At 41.8% G+C, this 22,366-nt stretch overlaps 8 protein-coding genes across 9 annotated transcripts; 3 read left to right on the top strand and 5 right to left on the bottom strand.

Moving 5' to 3' along the window:
* The first annotated feature begins 1,556 nt into the window (after positions 1 to 1,556).
* Positions 1,557 to 2,012, top strand: Cpr47Ec (Cuticular protein 47Ec). Its single transcript, XM_064691882.1, has 2 exons — positions 1,557 to 1,568; positions 1,635 to 2,012. The coding sequence occupies exons 1-2, from the start codon at positions 1,557 to 1,559 to the stop codon at positions 2,010 to 2,012; spliced, it is 390 nt and encodes a 129-aa protein (XP_064547952.1).
* Positions 2,013 to 4,000: 1,988 nt separating this feature from the next.
* Positions 4,001 to 4,632, bottom strand: Cpr47Eb (Cuticular protein 47Eb). The gene has a single exon (XM_064691960.1). It carries the CDS (start codon positions 4,630 to 4,632, stop codon positions 4,024 to 4,026), a length of 609 nt encoding a protein of 202 aa, XP_064548030.1. The 3' UTR covers positions 4,001 to 4,023.
* A 3,764-nt stretch (positions 4,633 to 8,396) lies between these two features.
* Cpr47Ea (Cuticular protein 47Ea) lies at positions 8,397 to 11,005 on the top strand. The gene is made up of 4 exons (XM_064691961.1): positions 8,397 to 8,470; positions 9,207 to 9,391; positions 10,328 to 10,403; positions 10,506 to 11,005. Exons 2-4 carry the CDS (start codon positions 9,210 to 9,212, stop codon positions 10,665 to 10,667), a joined length of 420 nt encoding a protein of 139 aa, XP_064548031.1. The 5' UTR covers positions 8,397 to 8,470; positions 9,207 to 9,209; the 3' UTR covers positions 10,668 to 11,005.
* Positions 11,006 to 11,448: 443 nt separating this feature from the next.
* Positions 11,449 to 13,050, bottom strand: Or47a (Odorant receptor 47a). Of its 2 annotated transcripts, XM_064691868.1 has the most exons (3): positions 12,546 to 13,050; positions 12,218 to 12,483; positions 11,449 to 12,166 (listed from the first exon to the last, which is right to left on the bottom strand). In XM_064691868.1, exons 1-3 carry the CDS (start codon positions 12,862 to 12,864, stop codon positions 11,675 to 11,677), a joined length of 1,077 nt encoding a protein of 358 aa, XP_064547938.1. In that variant the 5' UTR covers positions 12,865 to 13,050; the 3' UTR covers positions 11,449 to 11,674. The 2 variants fall into 2 exon arrangements, with proteins under 2 accessions (XP_064547938.1, XP_064547937.1); XM_064691867.1 differs by having other exon boundaries at positions 11,449 to 12,483.
* A 970-nt stretch (positions 13,051 to 14,020) lies between these two features.
* Positions 14,021 to 14,523, bottom strand: LOC135435032 (uncharacterized). The gene has a single exon (XM_064691900.1). It carries the CDS (start codon positions 14,436 to 14,438, stop codon positions 14,124 to 14,126), a length of 315 nt encoding a protein of 104 aa, XP_064547970.1. The 5' UTR covers positions 14,439 to 14,523; the 3' UTR covers positions 14,021 to 14,123.
* A 1,551-nt stretch (positions 14,524 to 16,074) lies between these two features.
* Positions 16,075 to 16,490, bottom strand: LOC135435031 (heterogeneous nuclear ribonucleoprotein A1, A2/B1 homolog). The gene has a single exon (XM_064691899.1). The coding sequence runs from the start codon at positions 16,399 to 16,401 to the stop codon at positions 16,090 to 16,092; it is 312 nt and encodes a 103-aa protein (XP_064547969.1). The 5' UTR covers positions 16,402 to 16,490; the 3' UTR covers positions 16,075 to 16,089.
* A 3,575-nt stretch (positions 16,491 to 20,065) lies between these two features.
* Positions 20,066 to 20,674, bottom strand: LOC135435026 (keratin-associated protein 19-2-like). Its single transcript, XM_064691888.1, has one exon. The coding sequence runs from the start codon at positions 20,642 to 20,644 to the stop codon at positions 20,273 to 20,275; it is 372 nt and encodes a 123-aa protein (XP_064547958.1). The 5' UTR covers positions 20,645 to 20,674; the 3' UTR covers positions 20,066 to 20,272.
* Positions 20,675 to 21,464: 790 nt separating this feature from the next.
* Positions 21,465 to 21,973, top strand: LOC135435019 (PH domain-containing protein DDB_G0287875). The gene is made up of 2 exons (XM_064691881.1): positions 21,465 to 21,760; positions 21,826 to 21,973. Exons 1-2 carry the CDS (start codon positions 21,465 to 21,467, stop codon positions 21,971 to 21,973), a joined length of 444 nt encoding a protein of 147 aa, XP_064547951.1.
* Positions 21,974 to 22,366: the final 393 nt, after the last annotated feature.

The following is a 22,366-nucleotide window of genomic DNA, read 5'->3' as shown; positions in this document are numbered from 1 at the left end:
CAATGGTAATGGCAATCGGTGAGCCTGCTAATGGATGCACTGATTGAAGCCATCAATTCAAAAGATACACCAGATAGAGCATGAGATACAGATACAGATACAGTTACAGATATAGATTCAGATACAGGTTCAGATACAGGTACAGGTGCAGATGCAGGTACAGATATAGATATAGATACAGATACAGATGCAGAAAAAGATACAGATAAAGATACAGATACAGATATAGATACAGATATAGATACAGATACAGATACAGATACAGATACAGATACAGATAAAGATACAGATACAGATACAGATACAGATACAGATACAGATACAGATACAGATACAGATACAGATACAGATACAGATACAGATACAGATACAGATACAGATACAGATACAGATACAGATACAGATACAGATACAGATACAGATACAGATACAGATACAGATACAGATACAGATACAGATACAGATACAGATACAGATACAGATACAGATACAGATACAGATACAGATACAGATACAGATACAGATACAGATACAGATACAGATACAGATACAGATACAGATACAGATACAGATACAGATACAGATACAGATACAGATACAGATACAGATACAGATACAGATACAGATACAGATACAGATACAGATACAGATACAGATACAGATACAGATACAGATACAGATACAGATACAGATACAGATACAGATACAGATACAGATACAGATACAGATACAGATACAGATACAGATACAGATACAGATACAGATACAGATACAGATACAGATACAGATACAGATACAGATACAGATACAGATACAGATACAGATACAGATACAGATACAGATACAGATACAGATACAGATACAGATACAGATACAGATACAGATACAGATACAGATACAGATACAGATACAGATACAGATACAGATACAGATACAGATACAGATACAGATACAGATACAGATACAGATACAGATACAGATACAGATACAGATACAGATACAGATACAGATACAGATATAGATATAGATAAAGATATATATACAGATAAGGATACAGATACAGAGACAGTTATCGATATAGACACAGATACAGATACAGAAACAAATACAGATATAGATACAGATACAAATATGCAGATACAAAAATAGAAACGTTCGCGTCACATTCGCGCGTGAGGATGAGTGCGGAAGTTACTGCTGCAGCGTCTCTGGAATAACTGAGTGGAATAACTTACCAACAGTCCGACCGACTGACCGACTGACTGACTGACTGACTGACTGACTGATGGACTGGCGCAGTGGTTGACACATTTCTGGCGACCCTGACATTTAGCGTGCAGTAATTTGAGCATCGTTTAAAGTTTTGGCCCGTATCGCGTAACAGCAGCTGCCATAAACCGGGATGCAAACATGTTTGGCATGTTTAAGCGCATGGCGGGGCGTTGAATTATTTGATCGCAATGCCGGCCGCATATAAAAGCCAACCGGCAGAATGCGGCACACTCAAACTCTCGCTTTCAGTGCTCCAGTTCAAGTAGAAATAGAAATCTCGCATAATGTTCAAGCTCGTAAGTGCCAGCCGAAATACCCAACCCAAGCGAAGGGGATCTCTATAAATTTTGGACTTTTTGCAGCTGCCATTGCTCGTGCTGGGTGTCCTCGCCTGCGGCTATGCCCTGCCCGTTGCCGAAGAGAAGGAATTTGTGGCCATTTTGAAATCGGAGGTGAACAAGAACGAGGATGGCTCATACCAGGTCAACTACGAGGGCGCCGATGGCACCGAGCGCAAGGAGGAGGCCAGCGTTGTGGATGCCGGCACCGAGAACGAAACGCTGGAGGTCAAAGGTTCCTACAAGTACATCAACGACAAGGGCGAAACAGTTGAGGTATTCTATACGGCCGGCGTCAATGGATTTGTGCCCTACGGCTCCATAATCAATCCGGAGATCACCTCAGTCGCCGAGGCGGCCAAGGATTTGCCCAACACTCAACAAGACGAAGTGAAGTCGTAAAGAGCGTAAAATATTGAAAATAGTTTTATTTGAAGTGCCAGCGAAATATGAATAAAAGACGAGTGGAAGAACCCTAAAAAAGAGTTGACAGACAAAAGAAATACTTTTCTTAACCTCAAACAATCAGACAGTTGCGTCTGCTGCTTTGCATAATCACACTCTCTTTCTCCCTCTCCCCTCTCCCTCTCTCTTTCTTTCTGAAAATAAACAGAGATTATTGCTCGCAGACAAATTAGAAATTCCCGCCTCTGAAGACCTTGAAAAACCACAAAACTTGGTCGTGCGCAGATCCCCCTGTCCGAACTTAACAAACGGTAATGACTACTTGTTTGGCCACTTTGCTTAGTACAGTAGAGCCTGGCATGGGACGACTTGTTGTGATTGCAAAGAATTCATTGAGAAAGTAAAACTCGGACTTACATTCTTTCTTCCTATAATTTATAGCTCCTTGGCATCACAGGGTGTTGCCTAAGGAGTTAATTATTTTTGTAATGGGCAGCACTCGCAATATTTTGGCTGCATGATTGTACAGTAAAGCCTGCTATGGTTGATTTCTGCGTAAAATACTTAACACAATTGATTTGAGAACTCAGCAATTAATCAGTCTAGCATTAATAAACACTTTAGACTTTGCTTGATTTATTGCTATACTAATTTTATTCAATATGTGCTGTACAGAAAAGCCTGGCTCTCGCTGACAAGCAGCAACCAATCAATAGCTAACTCCTCATATGATTTATTACATTAATCTCAACCCATTGAAGTCGAATGCCTAATTAACATGCAACATAATCAAAATGGCAAATGCTTTAAATAATTATGCAAATTTTGTTTATCAAAAGAACAGCAACTTTTTTTCGGCTGTCAATTAACATTTGAGGACTCTTAACAATATGAATTAAGCGTGGTAAAAACATAAAATAACTTCTTTGATTGCGAGCCAAACAATTAAAACTCTTGATTTATACTCTTGTCATACTCTGTACGGCCATAAAGGCGAGTCTTTCTGGCCAGCATCCAGTGGAAAAATGTGGAAAGAGTAAACTTATTTTTGTGCTAATTTAATAATTTTCAATAGGCAGAAGATAGTATATCCTACTGGCATTGGTTTTAAATATCTAGATCTAAATGATCTAAAATAAAACGGATATTGAGTTTGTCCGTCTGTGTAAACGCATCTTTTTGAAACATAGCTCGCGAATTATAAGAACTAGAGACAACAAATTTGGTATTCAGGTTTTCGTATGGCATATACAGATTAATAACATATCACTTTTAAGATACAGTTGCCCGCCTTCCCAAGAATTAAGAAATCTTCCCTTTAAGGGCAGATCCTTGCGTCTTGGTATGTACGCAATTTCGTATGCCATATTGAAGCCATGAATTCTGTATAAGACTTTAGACTATAAAAGCCGGAGTTGATCAAGAATAAATTTACCCTACAAAGTATGGCTCATATAGAGCCCAGTTTGACCCGTTCGAGGTTGTGCGTGGGTTCATCTACATATATGTGTGTTTTGTGTATGGAGGTATAAAAGGGAGTATCTGTTAGTCGTGCACTCCCAAGTAGGCACTTTTAGTTAATACTATCAAAGTTAAGATCATGTTTGGAAGTTTCATCATGTTTTTTCATTTTTTGCGTATAGACGTATAAAATGGAGTATCTGTTAGTCGTGCACGCCCGAGTAGGCACATTTAATTATTACTATCAGCAAATTTAAGATCATGTTTTGATGTTTCATCATCATCATCATCATCGAAGCATCGAGCATCTCAGTGGCTCAATAAAGTTTATGACATCATTATTTGGCAATTAGCATGGTATTTGCCAACTGATATTTTTCGGCTTCGCGATTTTGGGCTATATCATGGGCTATAGATAGACATGGCTGGCAATTGTAAACTTTTGGATTTTCATTTGTTTTCTTTCAATTTTTTTATTGCTAACCACATTACAAATACACAAATTAAATAATACTAAGCACTAGAGCTGGGTTATAGTAAGTCTCAATTAGGCGGTCTTTGACGCGACTTTGTCGGTTTTCTCCACCGCAGCGGCGGCGGCGGCGACGACAGGTTTCTGCTCCACCTGCACCACCTGCACGGGCACCACCTCAGCTGCAGCGGCAGCCTTTGGCTCAACCTTGGGCTTGGTCTGCTCGACTGGCTCCGCGGTCTGCTCCGTCTTGGAGCGTGCACGACGCTGGCTGAGTCGCTGCTCGCGCTCCTGCTCCTCGCTGTACTGGGGCAGATCGGCGGCCGCCTTGGCCAGAGCGGTTATCTCGCCGAGAATGTGCGTGCCGGTGGGCACAAAGCCGTTCTTGCCGGCCGTATAGTGCACCTCCACCAGCTGGCCATCGGCATCGATGTAACGGTACGAGCCGCTCACCTCAAGCGACTCGTCGTCGGTGCCGGCATTGTGGACGACGCCGCTCTCCTCGCGGAAGGACTTGTCGCCGCCCTCGTAGGTGAACTTGAAGGAGCCGTTGGGATCCTTCTCGGTCTCGAAGCGCAGCACCGGCACGATTTCACGCTTCTCGGTGGTCACATCGACGCCGCCAATGCTGGCTCCACTGACTCCGCTGGCCACCACAAACAGGCAGATCAAAAGCTTGAACATGTCGCGTCTTGTCTCGAATCTTAACTTGGCCAGAACTCACAAAGTGCGTTGCTTTTATATCGCGCAGCGCGGCCACACAAAATTAGCATCCATTACGTTATTTAAAAAACACAGAAAAAATCCGAAACAAAACAACAAAAAAAAACAATAAAGAAATTCTATAGAAACTTAACCGAATGTGTTTTAATAAAACACTCACAACGCGATTTGCATAACTATTTATGATTCAGTGAATCAGCGCGAGGAAAAATGTAAAGATCGAGCCAGCTAAAGAGATCGAAAATATAAACATCGTTAGGCTTAGTTAAGACAGATCTTAAAGATCTGGCCAAATATTAGATCACACTCCAGTTTAGTTTTTTTTTAAGAACTATGACGGCTTGCGCAACATTTAATTAACAACTAAGAAAGTTAGTCGCGTGTTAACGACTAAGATTTACCCGGATGCCGAAGCTTACGGTCTGATCTTCATGGAGAAGGTAAGCCAAAGTATGTGCATACCAAGGCGCAAAGTTCTGCCCTTAAAAGAGAATGTTATTATATTACAAATTCAGGGGGAGTTGGGAAGAGGAATCCACAAATAGATGTCGATATTTATCGATATTTATCGGTTTAATAAGACTATCGCGAAGAGAAATGACAAACTTGTTCTGCGTATGATATAGAAGTGTATATATTGCAAATACGAGAGCCTGCATTCCACGTTTGGCCTATCGAGCTCTTAGAATTATCGAGTTATAACTCGGTGTCGCATCGATATTTATCGATTTAAGAAAAGTAAAAGAGCTTATCGAAAAGAACGATTGACAAACTCATATCTCTGTATCATATACGAGAATATCACATCATATCATATTTAATTTCCTCTATCCCTAACGGATTCTGGTTTCAGTATCGAAGCGACGTCACACACGCGTTTCGCCCTGGCTAAGACGAGCGTCGTCCCAAATGTCAACTTGTCAGTTCTGAAGTCTTCTGAATATCTCTAAGAAACTGCGCTCAATTAGCATATGTGCATATATCATTAGGTGCATTGGCTTATGGCCAATGCATTAAATTGGCCAACAAGAGGAGCTGCATAAATTTAGCCACATTTAAAGCGCACTTAAGATGCGCTCTGATTGAAACTGTGAATAAAATGAATTACACATGCGATTCATTCATTCATCATTGTGAATGAGACACGAAACTGACGGAAACTGAGAAACTGAGCAACTATGAGACGACCACTGAGCACACGGGAACTTTTTCTGGGTGGAGAGCAATAGCCACAAATGAGATATACGAGTGTGAAACAATATTGCAAATACGAGTATGCCCCCAGAGATTGTATGTCAAATGTGAACGAGAAATTTCGCTGGCTACGGTATGACGAAGTTTAAATACCCTTCAGTGGCATGAGGTACAAGAGATATCTCAGGGTTGTCGAAGATCTGTTTAGAACTTCTACTTAAAGTCTAAATTTTCGCATTTTTCCGATTTTGAAACCGAACCTGATCGAACCCGAATTAAAATTTCAATTTATTTTTCAGTACAAACCGAACTTTAAGCCAAACTAATTGCTCAAAGAAAACCAGTAAGAGGTTCTAGTCGGGAGCTCCCCGAGGGTACCCTGAACCCTCTTCTACCAGTAATAAAAATAAATAAAAAAAATTCCTATACTATTCTATAAGCTATATGTCAGGTTTGGTGCCCCTAGCTCTTATGACTTACGAGATTTGCTCAAAAGGCAGGTTTTCGATATCGATTTTTATCGATTACTTGATTAGGGTTAGGTTGTCGATTATCAGAATCAAGCTCGTATTGCGCGAGCACTAGAAGGACCTACATTTAAAATTTCAAGTGTTTAGCTCTAATAGGTTCTGAGATCTTTTCGTTCATACACACGGACATACAGACGGACACGACTAGATCGACTCGTCTTGTGATGCTAATCAAGAATATATATATACTTTATGGGGTCGGAGATGTTTTCTTCTGCCTGTTACATACATTTGCACAAATACATTATATCCCTTTTACCCATTTTTAATGGGTAACTAAACCGAAACCCGAACCGAACCATATTTAATTCGACCCAAAATGGCATGAGATAATAAGAAATAATCTGATTAGCCTCATGCAAGTGTTATGTTATGTTACAAAATTGGTATACCCCATTGCAGGGTATGCAGATGCACTTAAGCTGCGATAGATGTGGACTAAGACGAAGGCCAGTAAAACGCGGGCAAATCGCAGCACACAGAAAATGTGCACAAAAGACCAAAAGGAAAAGCCACAGCAACAACAACAACAACAAAAAGGGTGAGCTGAGCTGGACGGGGCAGCGGCGGGGGGTAGGGTGCAGGGTGGAGCCAGAGGTGGAGCTCAAGCTGGAGCCAGAGAAGGCGTCTTCGCTGCTGTTGTTGTTGTTGTAATTGTTGTTGTTGTTGGAGGCGCGTTAATCTCGCGCGATGTTCATCATGGCATGTTCGTGATCACAGTGCACAGTCTTTGTTGTTATTGCTGTTGTTGTTGTTGTTGCTGTTGTTGCTGTTGTTGTTGTTGTTGTTGTTGTTGCTGTGGCCGCAGCTATTGCTGCAATTTTTATGAATTGCAACTGACATTTCCTACACGCTGCCGCCTCCGTCTGCAAAAGTTTAAAGTTTAAGCCGAAAATTGCAATTTTTATGCGCCGGCCGGCTTAACTTAAGCCAGAAGAAACGCCCCCGCACCCCCCCCCCCCCCTTGCCCCCTAGCCTCCACTCGTTCCCCAATGCATATCATTTGGTTCACCTTTTAGCTGGGAACTGGTGCAGGGGAGTGGCGCATCTGGTCAGCAATTGGCCAACTTGCAAAGCGTTTCAAATGTCTAAATTGTGATTAGCAGCAGCAGCTGCTGCTGCTGGAGATGCCGCTGCCGTGATGCTGCTTGAAACAATGGCACACAAAATGTTGCCTTAATGTTGCATTCATTTGTGTTCCACAAACAAGTGGGGCCAAACATTTGCAAACATTGCGCCAATCCCCGCCCCGCGGCACTGCAAATGTCAATAAACAAGCTGGCAAAATCATAAAAATATAAATAAATAAAGAAAAAATCAAGTAAAAAGAAATAAATGGGCAATTCATCAAAGCGGCGGCAATATTGCAACATGTCTAGTATTAATCTTTTAATTAATATTTGCATTAACAAATTATTGCATATTGCGGCGCATCGCAAATTGAATCAGATACACACACACACACAAACATACACACACAGACGCCAGCGTGGGCTAATCAAATGAACTTCGCATTGCTAATTCACATAAATTAATGCCTAGACAAGCTGGCGTGCCTCACACACACACAAGCACACACACACACAGGCGCAGAATGAATCTAAGTAGCTGTCGGTTTAACTCATAATACACACACACACACACGCACGCACACACATATGCCTGTCATTCGTGTGGTTATACGCGGCGTATGCGCAACGCCCATTTGCATTCTGGAAACTCGTTGCGCATACGCCGCGTGGTACTTCGCGGCAGCCTCTTCCGATTCTGTTGCTGCCGCTGTCGCTGCCGTCGCTGCTGCTGTCAAATATACAAACAACTTCTTGCTCTTCTACCTGGCCATCGTCTGCTTCTTCTTCTAGGCAATCTGATTGCTGCCGCGCTGCTCTCATTGCGGATGCTGTCGCTGCTGCTGCTGCTGCTGCTGCAGTTGCAGTTGCTGCTGCTGCGGCTCAGTGAATGCATTTTTGGTATAAAAACGTTTGCGGCGACTGCATTCAAGTCAAAACCGTTTTGACGAGCCCTCCAAGCGCAGACAAACGCTCTACTCCCAAAACAAGCCGCGAATTTCCAAAGTGAGTTCTTAACTGTTTGTGCTGTGCTCAGTTGGTGTTGTGTGCGAAAGGATCAAAAGGATCGTTGATCAAATAAAAGAGACATAATATTTAAAGAAAAAATTAAGTCAAGCCATGTTCATACAACAGCATTCTTTTTTTAAAGCAAAAGGATCGTTGATTAAATAAAAGAGGCAAAATATTTACAGAAAAGTCAAACCAAATACTTATATCAACATTCTTTTTTAAAATCAAAAGGATCGTTGATCAAATAAAAAAAGGCATAACACATCTATTAGCATTCTTTTATTAAAGGATATTTCAAAAGACAATCCTTCGAGAAAGCTGGTTCAAATCATCAGCTGGTCTATGGCTCCAATAATTGCTAAGCCAAGGCCAAAAGTAGGGCGAGTCAAACGAATTATGACACAGTCATAGTCCGATTATTCAGTTGAACAATGAGACCATGAGCTCGAATCCCAAGCTAGTAGCATATGCAATTTTCTCAAAATAATAATAGCTAAAAAGTCTGCTATTTAAATACACACATCTGCATATTTTTCGAAGCTGCGACCTTCTTGTTGCCACTTTGAGATGACTTTCGAAAAATGCAAAGATTAAAGTCAATTATTATGGGCATCAATTGCTGAGCACATCGAACGGTGCTTGACATTATCATATCGCAGTTATGTCTCAATTAACCAATCATCTGTTTCGTTTATCGACCCCCCCCCCTTCCGTCCCTCCCCCTGAAAAGGTCATGCAGTTGCTCACCTCCGCCTCCGCCTACGCTGTCGCTGCCCTTGCGATCTGCTGCCTGCGCGTGGTCACAGCTCAGCCGCAGCGCGGTCTGGCGCAGCCGCGCTCCAACTCATTCGATGCTAATGCTGTGATACTGAAGCAGAACTTTGATCTGAACCCGGATGGCTCCTATCAGTACAAGTAAGTCGTCATTATTGTGAAGGATCTTTGGAAAAGGCTGTTTTCTTTTAAATATGTGTTAAGAGTATGCGTTGGATAACCATCTAAGGTAATCAATCAGTCATTCGGTTACTCAGTCTGTCAATCAATCAGACAGGTCATACAGTCAATCAGTCAGTCACTTAGTTAGTCAGACTGCCAATCAGTCAGACAGTGAGGTCATACAGTCAATCAGTCACTCAGACATTCATTCATTCATCTAGTCTTTCAATCAGTTAATCATCAATAAGTCAGTCATTAAATTTGTCAGTCAGTCAATCACTACCACGCTTATTCCATCAGTCAATTTGTCGGACATTCTGTTAGCGAGTCGTTCAGTCAGTCGGTCATTCAATCATTTATCTATTTTATAATTCAGTTAATCAATCAATTAGTTAGTCAGTCAGTAAATTACTCAGTCAGTCAATCACTCAATCGCTTATTTAGTCAGTCAATTAATAAGACATACAGTTAGCAAGTTTTGCAATCAATCAAATTTTCCAGCAGGCATTCATTCAGTCATGCATTCTATCAGCCACTCAATTAGTCGGACATTCAATCAGCCAGGCTTTCAATCAGTCAATCAGTCATGCCACTCAGTCAGTTATAAATTCTCAAAAAGTCGAACATTCAATCCTACATTCAGTTAATTAGTTAGTAAATTATTCAGTCAGTCAATCATTCAGTCACTTATTCAGTCAGTCAGTTATTCAGTCAATCAATTAGTTAGTCAGTCAGTTATTTAGTCAATCAGTCAATCGATCATTAGTCGGCTTTCAATCAGCCACTCAGTCATGCATTCCATCAGCCATTCAGTCAGTCCTTTTTATATTATGTGGATATCTGTCATATCAATTGCATTATTTAATTCCCATTTATTTTTCTATTTATATCTTCACTACCATTTATTTTGAATAGCTACGAGACGAGCAATGGAATTCGCGCTGATGAGGCGGGCTACCTCAAGAATCCCGGCTCCCAGTTGGAGGCTCAGGTGGGTTGCGGTTGCACAGTTTCAGGCGCAGCTGCAAAAGCAGCGAGAACTCGTGCTGCCTACTTTTGGGAGAGCAAAAAATAATAGAATTGATATTTGCAGGTAATGCAAGGCTCGTACTCGTACACCGGACCCGATGGCGTGCTCTACACCATAACCTACATCGCCGATGAGAATGGCTTCCGCGCCGAGGGCGCACATATTCCCACACCGCCGCCCGTGAGCCCGGCCGCCGCTGCCGGTCCCCGCCGATTCTTCAAATAATTTGATAATTGACCATCGAGAATTATATTTAATTGGATATAATATTTGTATGATAGCATCCAGGATGAAGTTCAGGGCAGCAGCTCAGTTGATTCACAGACCTCTCTCCCCCTCTACCGCTTCCCCGAACACTCACACGCAAACCCTCCTTCATTTTCCACTCTCACACCAATCCGTGTGTATTTATGCATTTCCACGCGTTCCCGATTTTCCCGATTTTCACATCTAACTAGCGCCTAACGAATCGTTTAAAATATGTTTTGTACATTATTTAAGTTTGATTGTTAAATGTCGTACGACAACGCAAGCTACGCAATAAAACGAATATTGCTCGAAAAGTTCTTAATTTCTTGCCTTCTATCTTGCCAGACTGTTTTTGTGCCCTGTACCCATTAATAATGGGTAAAAGGGGTATAATGTACTTGTGCAAATGTATGTAACAGGCAGTAGAAAGCATCTCTGACCCGTAATGTATATAAATTCTTGATCAGCATCAATAGCCGAGTCGTATATATGCCATGTCCGTCTATCTGTCTGTCCGTGTGTATGAACGAATGGATCTCAGATCCTGTTAGAGTTAGAGACTTGACATTTGGAATGTAGGTCCTTCTAGTGCACGCGCAGTAAGTGTTTGTTTCCGATAATCGATAACTTGACCCGTTTCCAAGTAATCGATAAAAATCGATATCGAAATCCGGGTTTTTGAGCAAATCTCGTAGTTTATAAGAGCTAGAGTCACCAAATCTGACATTTAGCTTATAGAATAGTATAGGAATTTTTTTTATTTATTTTTATTACTGGTAGAAGAGGGTTCAGGATATCCCCTATTCAGGAGCTCCCGACTAAAGCATCTAACTTGAGCTAATTTTTTGTTGTAGCGTTGCCAGACTATTTTTTGGACGTATGCTTTTTGAGTAAAGTTGATTATTCAGTGCCCCTAGAAATGGATTTTAGCAATGCGAAGTAGGACATGGCCGTTCGCACAATCTTTTAGGCACATGCAAAATTCAGCTCCAGGCTCTCAAGCGTTGCGCCCAACCACTCACCACTATAAAGACCTCCATGTTGGCCTCAAAGAAGAAGCCATCGATGCGGCTGCCGCGATGGGCCCGCATCATTGAGAACTGGAGAGAACGACCCAGGGCCGAACCAATGGTTAGCTCATGCCAGGGGCTATCATAGATGGCATTGGCAAAGCCCGTGCTCGCCGTCTTCAGGCGATCGCCGCAATAACAGAAGATATAAAGCTGAGAGAGCACGGATACGGTAAATACCACATAGAAGGGCATCTGGGGATTGTCGAACTTAACCAACAGGGTGTAGCTGAGCACGCACAGATGCAGAGAGCCCACCAAGAATTGCACGCAGATGAGCAGGCGAAAGTAACGATTCAGTGCGTCGCTCAGGTCCAGGCTGCGTCTGTACAGATCAAGGATCTTGCCCAGCTGTGCCCGGCTGTCGGCAGCAGCTCGAATGAGCTGCATCTGATGCTGCGACGTCTGGAACAAGGCGACAAGGTTATGAACTAGGGCCATGAAAAATGTATCTACACAAATGCTGGGCAGGACGACGGCAAAGCTGGCGGACGTTAGCAGGGCGTAGGAGAGCAGCGCATAAGGCAGCTGTCGATTATCCCAGGGGTAGCTGCAAGGAAAGGTCATCTCCAGTCGCAACTGACCCGTGCGCCGATAGTTGAGGCACATGCTCACACTGGGCTTCAAGGAGCTCAGAATGGCCGCCAGCATAAAGCTGTTCTTGTAGATGCCGCTAAGCCGCTGCTCCCGTCGATTCTCCTCGCCGACGATGCAGGCCGGGACTTCAAAGGATACAAGCTTGAACAGGCACTAAGAATCCCCGTGCATATTACCCAGCTCATACCTCGGGTCAGCAACTCCCGCAGCCTGGCCACGAGCAGCTGAAAGTCCTTGTGCAGCCACATCATGAGGCCGAACTTGAATAGTCCCAGCTGATTGATGAGCAGCGCGGCCAGGCCCTCCGTCAACTGATCCATATCATCCAGATTCTGTACGCTGAAGGCAACAACCATCGCTTGGACCATGGCCAAGGAGATCATTAGAACGAAGGGTCGCCAATGTTGCCGCCAGCCCGACTGCTCTGGTCTAGCAAGTATATTAAATCCAAGAATGCGAAAGTAGGTGTCCTGCACCTTGAGCAGGTGCTCAGTTAAAGGCTTCATTCCGCAAGTACTGAATGTCCTTGCTGCACTCAGCTTTTATATTAGATCTGCACAGTGGTTCACAGCGAGTGTTTACATGGCGAAAAATGGGCTATAGGCTCACAAAAGTATTCTCTAGTATTTTTCATAATTTAATTATTTGTGAATAGATATGTAATGCATGGAAGAAAAGATCCCAAAACCTATTCCGATTTGGAAAGAGACCTAATATATTATAAAATATATAGTATATATACAGGCTTATCCAAATCGTCTGGCTAAAGAGACGTAGAATTGGAGCAGTTCGAATGAGGAGGAAATTTCGGAGGTCTCATCCAATAGATCTCTCAGATCGGTTAATCCAATCAACCTATCTTTGTACATTTTTATGATAGACTTAACAGTAGAATAAGTTGTCTTGGAAATATTCATATAAATTGAATTTAAGTTGTTTCCATAATGAAAGTTAAATAACAAAAAATCCCAACATCTATTAGGAAAATACATTATTAGCTATTATCAACGGACGAGTCTATATAACTCCACCCGTCTGTCTGTGTTAATAAGATATCTTAATTCAATAGGAACTATTGGTCCGAAATTGGTTTTTCCTTTGAAAACTTCCTGTTTAACAAAATATCTTTCTGTTAACACCTGAGCAGAATATTGTGAATATAAAACATTAAGATTATTTTGATCTGATGGGACTGCTCGACTGAGATGCGAGTTCTTGTATATATCTCTTTGTAAGAATTTATCTTGATAAGTATATATCTTTATAAATATATATCTTTAATTTATAAATATACATTTTTAATATCTTTATAAATATATTTCTTTATAAGAATATATCTCTATAACTATATATATTTTGTACGTTTCTGCACTCTAAAAACAATATTTAATTCTTAATTAGGACTGTTTTTTTTTGTTTAATTGTGAGTTCCTTTAACCCAGTGTCCAGTCTGACTTTAATGCGTTAATAATTAGAGCTAAAATTGGCGTGCAATTATTTTAATTAGCTCGATTAAGCTATAGGCATTTAAAGTAGAGACAGTTTAGACACAGTCAACAATTTCAGCTTAAGTGCAAGCTGAACTGCGCCTGAGAATTAACAGGTTAGAAGCAGCTGCTCTTTAGAATTAAAATGCAATCTTCTTTTTTTTTTTGGAAATGTTCTTTATTTACACACACAAAACAAACATTGCAGGGTGTCTTAACGCTGTGGCTCCTGGACAGGTGGTCGATGACATTGGCTGCTTTGCTTGGCCTGGCACGGTTTAACGTCCCCAGCCCCAGCCGCCGCCGCCGCCCCAGCCGCGATTCCAGCCGCCGCCCCAGCCATGGTGATGGCCCCAGCCGCCGCCGCCGCCCCAACCGCCACCTCCCCAGCCACCGCCGCCCCAACCACCGCCTCCCCAGCCGCCGCCGCCCCAGTGGCGCGCCTCTCGATTGCCCTCGTTGGCGTGGGCGTCTCCTTGATCCGCTACCTGGAGCAGATCAATCTGCTCCTCCTTGTTGTTGTTATCCAATGGCTGGGCAAAGCTCAAGGCGATGCAGACAGCTCCAATGAGCGCCAGAAGTGTTAGACGCATCTTGGTATTGTTTTTTTGTCTCCTTGGTTATTCTTTGGATTAAATCTCGATTGTTTGGCTTTGACGCTTTCTGTTCAACTGATGCTTGGAGGCACATTTCAGCGGTCTTTTATTTGCCCGCCAGCTGTCAAAATTTCATCCAGTTGCCGTTCCTGTTCCCTGCCGCATCGCCTCAATCCAAATGCATTTCGCATACTTAGCACTTAAAGTAACGTATAGATTATCAGGGGGTCTTTGTTATGATTCTTATACCCTGAACGAACGGCTGAATAGGGTATGATGGAACATATATATAACAGATAGAAGACAGTTACTCTTGACAGTCGAAGTATATATTCTCGTAGCTGGATTTACCAGACTTATTCCATAAGTTCTCGAAATACCGCTTCCAAAATGTAAAACACTTGCACTTTGGATATAATAGAAAACTTCATGAAGATCGGACAATAAGTACCGAAGATTTCAAAGAGCAAATGTCCAGCACAGCAGCTCATCCCTGGGCTTAGGGTATCTGCTAGTCGTGCACTCCCAACTAGAGCACTTTTACTTGTTTCTTTTTTTTACGATTCTAAAAGTCAGGTTGTGTTAACTTTCTTAATATTTGTTTATTTGATTGTCATGCTTTGTGGGCTATTACAGCTGCTTTTGCTGCAGTTGCTGTTGTTGTTGTTGTTGTTATTGTTGATCCATTTGTTTATCACAAAAGTTGCCCCTACCAAATGTACATCCCATAATCAAGACGCAAGTGGACCACATTAACTGGCAATTTATTAGATCTGGTAGCTGGCCTGTGGGTGTGCGTGTGCGTGTGGGTGTGCGTGTGTGTGTGTGTGTGTGTCGAGTAAATAAATTGCATGCCCAACAATGAGATGAATGTATTCGTAAATCAAGTTTGGGCAAAGTATTGTTAGGAATTGTTTAGATAGAAAGCGAATAACAGTTAACAATTAATTGATTAATCGCAAACAATTAAAAGAGCCGAACTTGCAGATACCCTATATTATTCGTATAACTAAGACAGACGTACGCTATAATTATATACTGGGCGGAGCTCATAAGAAACTCAAAGTAAAGCCAAGTGTTCCCTGTATCATATATAATATATTAATAAATATATGTATATAATATATATGATATTGTATTTATAAAATTAGATATGCACAAGCCCCTTTTCAGGCTTGCATAAATTAATAACCATAATGCAGCGTTGCCGGACTTTTGTTAAGTACAGTTGCTAAGTTGGCTGCAAACATGAATGTTAAAATTACCAGTAACATTTATAAACGAACGACTCTCCCTTTAATAAAATGACTTTGCAAAATAAATAAGCTTGAGACTGGACTATGCCATTATTTTTGAATAATGTTGAAATATATAAGCATTTAATCGCAGTTCAAATTGTCTTTCAATCAATACTATTTTTTTCGTTCTGAAAAATCTAAAAAAAGTGGAATCTTTTTTTTTTGTTATTATGGTTTATTCACCCAACGAATTATTATAGAATCTTTCATGCCTTCGCTTTAAAAAAATGAGTTAAAAATTGTTTTTTTTTTTTGTAATGTTCTTTATTTACAAACACAAAATGAACAAAGTTTTCGCTGTGTTAGGACGCCTGTGGAGCGCTGGCAGTTGTGGATGGCTTCACAAGAACTTATCGTCCCCAGCCGCCGCCCCAGCCGCCGCGACCACCCCAGCCGCCGCCGCCCCAGCCGCCGCGTCCGCCCCAGCCGCCGCCGCCACCGCCCCAGCCGCCGCCGCGTCCACCCCAGCCGCCGCCGCCCCAGCCGCCGCGTCCACCCCAGCCGCCGCCCCATTGACGGGCCTCTCGGTTGCCCTCGTTGGCATGGGCCTGTCCTTGATCGGCGACGTTGAGCAGATCAATCTGGGCGCCTTCCTCCTCGGCGAGGGCGTAGCAATAGGCGAGGCAGAGCACGCCGATCAGCGCAAAGAGTATTAAACGCATCTTGGGATTCCCTTTTTGGTTGGATATATATTACTTGGTTGATTGTGCTTGAAGCTTTCGATTGTGACTGATGCTACCAACGTAGGTCCAGCGGCCTTTTATTTGCCATCCAAGCCTGGAAATAACCGGCTGAGTTGTCGTTCCTGTTCTCGTACGCATCGCCTAATTTTAAGTGTCATATAGTACTCAAAGCCACATACACACATTAGAAGGGGTTTTTTTTTTGTTTTTCGAATTTTTTGTAGCCAGGCATTGTTACTTTCACGATGTTTGTTTATTTATTTATCGCCACAAGATTATTACACCTGTTCTGGCTGCACTTGTTGTTGTTTTCTTCTGAAATTTAGCAGCTAAACGATCCATCAAAAAACTGAGACAATGTGGAGCATATTTAAACTAATTAACCAAAGCAATTACTAACTGTAATCACTTAGAGCAGTGTTTTAAAGTGGTTAAAGCAACTACGCTGCTCGCAGCAGTGTTGTAAAACTCAGACAATGTGGAGCATATTTAAATTAATTAAGCGAAAGCAATTACTAGTGTGTGAATGCAACTGTAAGCCGCTTGAGCAGTGCTGTAAAGTGATGCAAAGGCACAAGGCAGTGTTGTAAAACAGTGTTGTAAAACTCAGACAATGTGGCGCATATTTAAATTAATTAAGCCAAAGCAATTACCAGCTGTAATCACTTTGAGTAGTGTTGTAAAGTTTCGAAACAACAAAGCAAGTACGCTGTTCGAAGCAGTGTTGTAAAACTTAGACAATATGAAATATTTAAATTAATTAAGCCAAAGCAATTACCAGTGTGTGAAGGCTACTGTAAGCCCCTTGAGCAGTTTTGTAAAGTGATGCAAAGGCACAAGGCAGTGTTGTAAAACAGTGTTGTAAAACTCAGACAATGTGGCGCATATTTAAATTAATTAAGCCAAAGCAATTACCAGCTGTAATCACTTTGAGTAGTGTTGTAAAGTTTCGAAACAACAAAGCAAGTACGCTGTTCGAAGCAGTGTTGTAAAACTCAGACAATATGGAGCATATTTAAATTAATTAAGCCAAAGCAATTACCAGTGTGTGTAGGCCACTTTAAGCCCCTTGAGCAGTGTTGTAAAGTGGTACAAAAGCAAGTAGTTAGTACCACTAACCAAAAAACATATAGACTGGACATGCCGTGTACAATAGGTGGTCTCCAAAAATTGGTTTGCATCTGGTCCAACGAGCGAGTAAGATATACATATGACATCTTTTGATCGCTCACACTACAGGAAACTCCTTTGGCTTACTCTCTTCCATATGATTTGTGCGATAGAACGGCATCGCTGTTTTTTATCTCGCTCCCACTACAGGAAACTGCTTTGGCTTACTCTCTTCCATATGATTTGTGCGATAGAACGGCATCGCTGTTTATTTTTATCTCGCTCGCACTTACTCTCAGTGCTCTCAATGCTCTCTTCATGTCTAGGTACCGTTTAAATGTTTGTGTGTGCATGTGGCCGCACAAGCAAAAATTGCCCACAAATTCAATTTTTGTCAAAAGTCGGTGGCATTTCTTCCCTTTTGAGGGGACAAGTAATATGAAATCATGAAAGGGTTTGCCAAGTCGATGCAAAATTCTTTCATTTTAGCTCGGTATTGCTGGAAAGGGTACCTAAGCGTTGGCATGTGTGCATTTTAAAGTTTTTGGACTTGCTATTCACGCATACTTGCGTATTTTGTATATGAATAGAAGCATTTATGCGCATGTGTGCCTGTTGGTCCCTGCCTGCCTGTCCGATCCAAATTTGACAATATTTTGTGATTTCTGAATTTCGAGCTCTGCGCACACACACACACAGACACAAATGTGTGTGAATGGGCAGATCATGGGCGCAAAAGAAAATATCATTTTTGGCCCGCGGTTGTCGCGCACCCTTCTTTTTATGATTTTGGGGTTGAATCGATGAAAAAATGTTGACCCCTGCAGCAGCCCGTTGGGTGGAAAGGGTAAAATTTTGCCAAGCACCTGTACCTGCATATTTGGGTCAAGTGACTGATCACTTAACTAGTTTTAAGAAAATTGTGTAAAAAATAAAATCTTTAAAATATTCAAATATACCAAATACAAAATAGGAGCAATTATATATTTATAGTATTCATAATTTTATTGTCTTTAAATATTTAGCTTTTTCATATATGAATTGGATCTGCAGGTATTGAGGGGTCAACATTTTTTCATCGATTCAACCCCAAAATCATAAAAAGAAGGGTGCGCGACAACCGCGGGCCAAAAATGATATTTTCTTTTGCGCCCATGATCTGCCCATTCACACACATTTATGTCTGTGTGTGTGTATGCGCAGAGCTCGAAATTCAGAAGTCCAAAAATATTGTCAAATTTGGATCGGACAGGCAGGCAGGGACAAACAGGCACACATGCGCATAAATGCTTCTATTCATATACAAAATACGCAAGTATGCGTGAATAGCAAGTCCAAAAACTTTAAAATGCACACATGCCAACGCTTAGGTACCCTTTCCAGCAAATACCGAGCTAAAATGAAAGAATTTCGCATCGACTTGGCAAACCCTTTCATGATTTCATATTACTCGTCCCCTCAAAAGGGAAGAAATGCCACCGACTTTTGACAAAAATTGAATTTGTGGGCATTTTTGCTTGTGCGGCCCCACATGCACACACAAACATTTAAACGGTACCTAGACATGAAGAGAGCATTGAGAGCACTGAGAGTAAGTGCGAGCGAGATAAAAATAAACAGCGATGCCGTTCTATCGCACAAATCATATGGAAGAGAGTAAGCCAAAGCAGTTTCCTGTAGTGGGAGCGAGATAAAAAACAGCGATGCCGTTCTATCGCACAAATCATATGGAAGAGAGTAAGCCAAAGGAGTTTCCTGTAGTGTGAGCGATCAAAAGATGTCATATGTATATCTTACTCGCTCGTTGGACCAGATGCAAACCAATTTTTGGAGACCACCTATTGTACACGGCATGTCCAGTCTATATGTTTTTTGGTTAGTGTTAGTACGCTGTTCGAAGCAGTGTTGTTAAATGACTTGAGAGCAAGTAGTTAGTACGCTGTTCGAATAATAACTAGCATGGTGTACAACTGAGCTATGCTAAGTATCCATAATTTGGCAACTGAATACCTAAGTACACTTAAGCTCGAGTCGCCAAAAACAAACACTTAAGTTGTGAATCGTTTATGACATGCTGTTGCATTTATCAAAACAAATTAGCTGGCACGTAAAAACCAAATTGTGCATAGCATAGTTGATCTTAAAAGCACATACATATATGTATGTATGTATATAATTGAGCATATTATCATGCAAATTTTTTAAATGAACAATCGAAAGGCGAAACTCGTTTTTTACGCCCGATTTGTCATATGTGTTACACTTGACATAAGATGTACTTTATTAATTTCGGCAAATGCTAATAATTAGCAGGTGCTATTCGCAAATGCAAGTTCGCACTATTCGCTGTGATGCATAATTTAAGATAAGTGTATTAGTTGACCTACGTGAACTTAGGTTCACAATAATTTCGGTTGTAGGTTTTTTTTTGTTTGATTGTTTTGCTTACTTGTGACTCACCCGTGAGTTATTAGGCAATTAAATTGCGCTACGTAGTGCTCAAAACAAAGCTTAAATCCCATTAAGCGACAAGTTTTTGTACATAGTTTAATTTATTTATTAACACGCAAAATAAGCAAAACAATTTGTGAGGTTAGCGTCGAGAAGCGTATCCACCACGCCCATATTCACCATACACATGGAATTCACCATGAGCTCAAGTTGCACTACGATCCGAATTGTTGTACACAATTTAACTTATTTATAGGCACGACCAAGAGACATAAATCTATTTGTGGGGCTAGCGTCCATAAAATCCATAGCCACCACGATGTCCGTAGCCACCACGTCTGTGTCCACCATGACCGAAACCGCCACGGCCATATCCACCATAACCGCCACCATATCCACCGCGACCGTAGCCACCATAGCCGAAACCACCACGACCATATCCACCATAGCCACCGTAACCCCGTCGACGACCAAACCCGCCGCCGCAGCAGAAGGCTCGCGCCTCTCGATCGCCCTCATTAGCATGTCCCTCGGGCTGATCGGCCAGATCCAGTAATGTTATCTGGCCATTATCCTGGACATTGTCATCATCGTCCAACGGCAGCGCATAGCTGAGGGCCAGGCAGAGAGCTCCAACAAGCAGCACCAGTGTCAAGCGCATCTTCCAGCCGTTTATCTGTTTTTCAACTCAAATTCCGTACTGATGCAATCTATTGCAATGCCAGCGCCTTTTATGGAAGATTCAGCTAGATTAATTGTTATTCGGGTTTCGCGGAAAAACGAACTTTTTGATGGCGCATACAATTAATTAGTCTCGAGGGTGCTTTAAGCCCTACAAAAAGAATGCCAGCTCATTTCCTGCCGAGAGTTACTCTGAGAGTAGCTAGGTTTACGATCAATCTTTTCCTTTGTTACAGAGCAATGGCTAAGGCAATACATTAGTCTGGGTCCCTTCGATTTACACGGTGTCGTGATCTTTCTCCAATTTGTCGATATATTTCTCTAAGGGGGAGCTAACTCTCAACTAAGTTCAATGAGGTCGTTGCAAGCTTCTCATATCTTGCTCCAGGTAGTGCTGGGATTTGTCCAAGCTGTCGAAGATGCTTAAAAGGCTCCTCTTAACTAAATCTTAAGAGAAAGCCCAGCTGCTTACATATTTGTTTCCAAGTCGGGCTGGTCTCAATCCTAGCAGTCGTTATCTATCGCTTTTGATGCACAGGTGATAAGTATGAGAAGCATCTTCCAGTTATTATTCAGGTTATTTGTAGTTTAAGATATATTTACTACTAAGGCTTCCCCTACAATCCTGCTGCGAATCTATCTTTCTACATCAATTGTCTAACTTAACAGCAAGGTTAACAGTAAGTTTAGCATAACATTTAACATAACCATTTTGAGTTAACATGCATTTTATCGTTATTTATAGTTATTTATCGTTGCCAAGGATTTGAACCTGTCCAACGACCAAACAAAGCTTCGGAATGCATGTTGCTGAATTTCTAAACCGAACCAATCGACGCAATCGAAATGCCCAAATAGAAGGCAAAGTGCAGCGGCGACTTGGAGAATGTGCCAGGGATTTGGAACAGCGCCGCCGCCAGCTGGCAGAGCAGCTGAACAGCGAGCAGCGCCAGCTGGACGAGGAGCTGGCGGAGCTGCTGCAGGCGCGTCTCGAAGCAGCGCAAAATCAGCGCATCGAATGGATACAAATGGCGCTGATGAGAGGCGAGCGGGAGGAGCAGGAGCTGCTCCAGCTGAAGCAGCAGCAGCGCGAGATGTGGGTCAGCTGAATTTCTAACTAAATAAATAACTATTAATCTCGTTTTTGTCACTCGCCGCCAGCGAAAACTCGGAGAAGCATCGTGAGTCGGAAACGAAGCAAATTCTCTTGGAGACCAAACGGGCGCAACTCTATCAGATTGAGGAGCGCAAGGAACTGCGCCGCCGGGCAGCCTACCTCGATTCGCTCTGGCAACAATACACAAAGTAATAAATAACAAATAAATAAAATTATAAAAATAATAAAAAGTTCAAGAACATTTTGAGCCACCCGCGACCGAGCGTACTATTTCATCTGCCACACGTGTGGGCCTTATTATATTTATTTACAATTAAAAATGCCAGTTTAATAAAAAAATATGCGAAACAGCCGAAAAACTAATTAAAGTCCAAATAATAATAATTATCTTAAGTAAAATATATGAGAAAAATTTGCACTGAACTGGGCGTAGATATTAGTTTGAACTCATCCCATTTCGCCTTTGATATTTCGGTAGCTTATTGACAGATTCGATGAAGTCGTTAACAAAATCGAGCAGACTGCCCTGCTAGAAAATACCCTGTAATCGTGAAATAATGTTAAAAGTGCTTGACTTTCTGCCAA

This window comes from Drosophila montana, unplaced genomic scaffold (assembly GCF_035044405.1).
Source record: "Drosophila montana isolate Dmon_TW-CO22-7 unplaced genomic scaffold, ASM3504440v1 contig_3469_1, whole genome shotgun sequence".
NCBI lineage: Eukaryota > Metazoa > Arthropoda > Insecta > Diptera > Drosophilidae > Drosophila > Drosophila montana.
This window is presented reverse-complemented; position numbering and strand designations above follow the sequence as displayed.